The sequence below is a fragment of the Chiloscyllium plagiosum genome, chromosome 45 (genome assembly GCF_004010195.1).
Source record: "Chiloscyllium plagiosum isolate BGI_BamShark_2017 chromosome 45, ASM401019v2, whole genome shotgun sequence".
Classification (NCBI taxonomy): domain Eukaryota; kingdom Metazoa; phylum Chordata; class Chondrichthyes; order Orectolobiformes; family Hemiscylliidae; genus Chiloscyllium; species Chiloscyllium plagiosum.
The window spans coordinates 3,213,481-3,219,520 of record NC_057754.1 but is presented as its reverse complement, the minus strand read 5'-3'; the positions used below and the strand labels follow the sequence as shown (position 1 = coordinate 3,219,520).

At 57.7% G+C, this 6,040-nt stretch overlaps 1 protein-coding gene across 1 annotated transcript in view; it reads right to left on the bottom strand.

The window, feature by feature from the left end:
• Positions 1–2,331: 2,331 nt before the first annotated feature.
• LOC122543983 (dapper homolog 2-like) overlaps positions 2,332–6,040 on the bottom strand; it is a 16,359-nt gene continuing 12,650 nt past the window's right edge. The window contains exons 2-3 of the mRNA XM_043682992.1: positions 4,959–5,274; positions 2,332–4,598 (exon numbers count right to left, since the gene is read on the bottom strand). Coding sequence (XP_043538927.1) covers positions 3,520–4,598; positions 4,959–5,274 — 1,395 coding nt within the window. The 3' untranslated portion in view covers positions 2,332–3,519. The remainder of the gene's footprint in view (positions 4,599–4,958; positions 5,275–6,040) is intronic.

Here is a 6,040-nt window from a genome sequence, read left to right as displayed (position 1 = left end):
CAATAATTAACACCCCCACTTGTGCCAACTTAAAACAGCGAGAACCAAGGGCATTTATTGCATGGCTGTCCCTGGGAACTTCCTGTGTGCAAGCCCCCGTGCACCCTGTACAGGAACAGAGACCGAATGGGCGCAACGTCCCGCGGCGGGGATCCGGGGCTACAGAAATGCAGCTCAGCCTGCGATACCCCAGCTGGTCGAATGGCTGATGTCTTGCGTCACGGCTGCCCAGTTCACACGATTCTCACCGCCTCTTCCTCCCCCTCCCCACCCCTTCCGCAGACATCCAAGTGAAGAGATACCTGCAGGAGACCGAGCGGTGCCTCACCCAGTACCACAAGCGGGAGAAATTGATGTACAAAGAGATGTTTGCCAAGTGAACGTAGCAGCATCCTCGCGCCTGGTTCCTCGCTGCCACCCGTTGGGAACATTTGCCTCAGCTCCCCTCCACCCCCCCCAACCCAGCAGCTCGTGTACCCCTCAGCAGGGAGGAAGGACAGCGCATTTCATGTCTGTTCAGAGTGAACTCAGTGACACCCACCTCAGTCAAATCTACCCAAGGGACCGTCTGCAGATTGCTCCTGACTGTCTCTGGTTAGGGTGGCGTTGGGCGTGTGTGCACATACATGGTTATTTAATCCAGGCACCAGAATAATACGTGTGTTTTACTTTTTGCTTTACATTTCCACTGAAATGATAAAAGTGATGCCCGATGTTTTCGGATCGGCGAGGGTGTGGCAATGCTTGCTTTTCATTTCAGTCGCTGGGAACTGAGTCAGACAGACCCCCGAACCTTGGAAGAGGGTCCAGAGGAGATTTATCGGACAGGGAGGGGAATGGTATGCAAGGGGAGGGTGGGGGGGGGGGGGGGGTCCGCTTGATGTGGAGAGACCGACAAAGCAATGATTATTCACCTTCCAGGACAGAAGGTTAAGGGGGGAAATTGAATCGAGTTGTTCAACATTATGGGCGCTTGCGAGATGAAATACAGGGAACCTGTTTCCACAAACAAGGTCAGTCATAGAGTTATACAGCACGGAAACAGACCCTTCGGTCAAACTCCTCCACGCCGACCAGATATCCTAAATTAATCTCATCCCATTTGCCAGCACTTGGTCCACATCCCTCCAACCCCTTCCTATTCATATACCCATCCAGATGCCTCTTAAATGTTGTCATTGTACCAGCCTCCACCACATCCTCTGGCAGCTCATTGCATGCGTGGAAAAAGTTGCCCCTTAGGTCCCTTTTAAATCTTTCCCCCTCTCACCTTCGACCCTCTAGTTCTGGACTCCCCCCACCGCAGGGAAAAGACCTTCTCTACTCACCCTACCCATGTCCTTCATGATTTTATAAACCTCTATAATATCACCCCTCAGCCTCTGATGCACCAGGGAAAACAGCCCCAGCCTGTTCAACCTCTCCTTTATAGCTCATACCCTCAAACCTGGACAGCATCCTTGTAAATCTTTTCTGAACCCTTTCAAGTTTCACAACGTCTGTCCTACAGCAGGGAGACCAGAATTGAATGCAGTTTTCCAAAAGCGGCCTAACAAAGGTCCTGTACAGGCACCAGAGAGAAACATATTGCAGAGAACTGACTCAAGAGGTGAGACTTTTCGACACATTGAGGTATTTAGGATCTGGATTGCCTGTACAGGGCAGGGGAAGCAGATTCCCAACAGGGGGAATTAGATAAATATTTGAAAGGGAGACATTGGCAGGGCTATGGGATGGGTGGACAGAGTCTGTCAAAGAGTTAGAAAGGACATAGCAGGCCAAGTAGCCTCTGTCCCATCACTAGGGAGATTTCCCCTGGAGCATCGGAGGCTGAGGGGGTGACCTTATAGAGGTTTACAAAATTATGAGGGGCATGGATAGGGTAAATAGACAAAGTCTTTTCCCTGGGGTGGGGGAGTCCAGAACTTAGAGGGGCATAGGTTTAGGGTGAGAGGGGAAAGATATAAAAGAGACCTAAGGGGCAACTTTTTCACACAGAGGGTGGTACGGATATGGAATGAGCTGCCAGAGGATGTGATGGAGGCTGGTACAATAACAACATTTAAGAGGCATTTGGATGAGTATATGAATAGGAAGGGTTTGGAGGGATATGGGCCGGGTGCTGGCAGGTGGGACTAGATTGGGTCGGGATATCTGGTTGGCATGGACGGGTTGGACCGAAGGGTCTGTTTCCGTGCTGTACATCTCTATGACTCTAGTGGGTCCCTCTCGCAGCATTGTCATCCCCAGCTCCCTCACTGACGGCTGTGATGCCTACCCCAGTCGAACGTCCCAGCCTGTTGCACCCCCGAATACAGACAGAGTCAGGCAGACTGCAATCACACAGCTTTAATGGGACTCCACATTCATTCAGGATCGGAAAACATTACATCCCGGCGGGAAAAGTCCGTTTACAAACTTCTTCCCATAAAGAAACCATTCGAGATATTTTTTTTTTAAAAAAAACTTTGTTTTAAGGCACACCATTTCACGTTGTTCCACTGCCCAGGAAAACACACCCCTTCGGCCCGTCTTTGCCCTGCCAGAACGGTGCTGGCCTCTCCCTCCGTTTTCCCCTCACCCGTCCTGCAACCCCCCCAAGACCTGGGGTGTAGGCGGTAGGGGAAGAGGGGGAGTGAAGGGGAGCTGGGAATCTCAAAGAGAGCGGGGTGTCTAAATTCTACCCTCCGCGTTCGAAGATGCTGGGCCACGAAGCCACCCGTTGGCGAATAGCTGGTCAGAGGACCTGATTTCCCTCCCGTTTGGAGTTTAGAAGATTCAAGGGTGTGGCGGGGGTGGGGAAACCTGATTGAAATACACAAAATTCTAACAGGGCTAGGAAAAGACGATGCAGGGAGGAGGCTTCCTCCTCATTGGGTCGGGAGGTCTAGGGCACATGGTCTCAGGATAAGGCCAGTTAGGATTGAGCAGAGGAGCGTTCCTTCACTCAGAGGGTGGCAAACCCCTGGGAGGCTGGGTCCCTGAGTACATTCAAAGAAAGAAATCTTGTTTTGAAAAGATTTTTAAAGAGGTGTGGCGGGAAAGCGAGAACATGGCGTTGAGATCAAGCATCAGCCACCGCCCCCTTGCATAGCAGGAGGGGCTGGAAGGGCCGAACGGCCTGCTGCTGCTGCTGCTACTGTTCCCGCATTTGCCTCGCTCTCCCACCACGGTCGGTGTTCTGGGGGTTCACCCCCCCCCCCGCCATGACCCTTTATCATCCCAGGGTAAACCGCACACACCCTCACCTCCCCAAACAGCTGAAGGGATGGATTTCCTTCCTCTCGCCCACTCCTGACCACTGGAGGGGGCAGATTTTTTTTTTCCCCTGTTCCCTTCACCCCCCCCCGCCGCCCCCACATCAGGGGGTGGGGGGAGCAGGGCTTACCCCCAATAACTCAGCCCTGTCCCCGCCAACTCAGGGGGCAAATGTCACCCCTCTGGCCCACCCCCAAGGGAGAGATGGTCAGATCTCACCCCCTGCTCTCTCCATCCCCCCCCCCCACCACCAACCAGAGGTCACTTGGAGGAGTTGTTCACCTTGAGGGACCAAGGCCGGATGGAGAGCTGGACCTTCTTCCTGAGCTCCTTGAAGGATTTGGACCGGTGGAAGCGACCCTCCAAGGGGGCCCCTCCCAGTCTGGGTAAGGTGTCGGCGCCGGCTTCCTGGGCCCGACCCAGCCGCGGGGAGGCAGGAGGCCCGCTGGGGCAGGGCCGCTGCCGGCGGCTGAGGAAAGCCTGGGCCTGGCTGAGGAGGCCGGGCCTCCTGTGCCCGCAGCGGCCGGCGATCTCCAGCACTGAGGCCCACTTCCTCTGGCGGCCACGGGTGGCGCCAGAGCAGCCAGGGGACGCCCCGGCGTCCACCGGGGCTGAGTCCAGGTGGGCCTCCGAGAGGGAGCGGGCAGTCGAATCCCTGCCGGGCCTTGGCTCCCAGGAGTCGGCCTGCGCCGACGGGCATTTGACCAACTCCCGGTGCAGGTGCCGCCCCCGGTAGAGAGGGGCTTCAGAGGGGCCCGGCGGGTGCTGGCCAATCTCCGAGTAGGCCCCGCAAGCCTGGGCCTCTCCTGGTGAGCGCGGGGCCTTGTCCGAGCTGGGGCAGCAGGTGGAGATCCTCCGGCGGAGCTTCCAGCCGGCGGCGGGGAGACTGGCCAGAGCTCCACCCGACGCCGAGGAGCTCTGGCTGTAGACGGACGACAGGGAGAGGCTCTTGGCCCGACAGGCCAACTCGGAGCGGCCTGGGAGAGGCCTACACCGCGACCGCAGCACCAGGCCCGAGATGTACTTGTCCAGCCGGCCCCGGTAGGCCTCTGGCGGCTCCTGAGCCTCGGGGATCCCTTCGCCCGCGGCCCCTGCTTCCCTGGGAGGGGGCAGGCCCAGGGGGTAGGCCCGGGCTGAGCAGGCAGTGAACAGGGGGCTCTGCAGAGCCACGGCGTGCAGGGGGCTCGGGTAGTGGTAGACCTCCGCACCGTGCCGAGAGACCAGGTCACACCGGTACTTACGGTCCGGAGGACCTGGGGGTAACCAGGAGCCAGGGCTGGAGGGTGAGGGCCCTCCACCCGCATCAGCGCTCAGGAAACGGCGAAGAGTGATCAGGTCTCCTGGAGAGAGAGAGAGAGAGAAGGCCGGTTAGAGACGATACTCCAGAGCAACACCACCTCCCCCCACCAACACAAACCCTCATATTCACCCCAAACATACCCACACCCACACACACAGTCGGAGGATCTGTGCTGAGGGAGCGGGCACTGTCGGAGGGTCAGCGCTGAGGGAGTGCCGCACTGTCGGAGGGTCTGTGCTGAGGGAGTGCCACACTGTCGGAGGGTCAGTGCTGAGGGAGTGGGCAGAGAGATGCCTGTCAGGTTCCTGAGTGACCGAGGGAGGTGGAGGGGATGTTAATTCGGGAATCCTATGAGTACATAGCACAGAGGCAAGACAGAGAGCATCGACGGGATCTTTACCTGTGGAGACAGGCCTCTGGGAGACTCTGCACCTCCTGAGAGCCCCACCAGCCTCTCCAGGGTGTACCTCACGGCCAGACAGCAGCATCCTCTGCGATCGGAGCTCCCCAAAACAGACGGCCGCATCGTCCGTCGAGCGTGGCCTGTTCCTGTGGCTGATCGGCCGGGGAAGCTGCGTGAGGGACTGCATACTCCACCGTGAGCTGGATGGACACTCGCTGTACACCGATGTACAGGAGTTGGAGAGGGAGCACGACGTGCTGTCACTGACATCGTAAAAACCTGCCCGCCAGCCGTGCGAGGGAGAGAGAGAGAGAGATGGTTAGAGCCGCAGACACTGTGTAACCCATCCACCCCCCCTCCCTCCCTCTCTCCCCCAGCCCCCCCATCCCCTCCCTCCTCCAGCCCCCCATCCCCTCCCTCTCTCCACCAGCCCCCTCCCTCTCTCCTCCAGCCCCGTCCCTCCCACTGCCCAACGTCTTTCCCTTCACTCTCCTTCCTTGGACCTTCCCATTTTAACGGATCAGCAATGTCCCTGGGGCCAGCAGACACCCATAAGAATACAGGGAGCAGAATTAGGCCGTTTGGCCCATCAAGTCTCCTGCGCCACTCTCCTGTCCTTCTCCCTGTGTGGCCAATGGAACATTAACAGAGTAATTCCTGTAACCCTCGACCCCCTTACTAATCAAGGCCCTTTCTATCCCTCGGTCTTAAAGATACTAAGTGACCTGGCCCCCCCAGAGATTCCCCACCCTCTGGCTGAAGAGATTTCTCCTCGCCTTGCTTCAAAAATGTCGTCCCTTCCCTCTGAGTGCCCAGTTAGTGGAGACATCCCGCTCCACATCTACTCCATCCAGGCTGCCCATGTGGACCACAACAACTGGAGCGTTCCCCCTCCCCACTCTGCAGCCCAGACGGGTCTCGCAGACCCTTCGGCTCGACTGTAACGCCAAGCCAGACTAGCCCCCCACTCCCCACAATCTGCCCGCGCTTGACCGGATATCCCGAATCCAGGCAACACGGCCTTCTCAATCCTGTCCACAGAGAGCAGTGTCTATTCCCACGACTGCGTCAGCACCCCC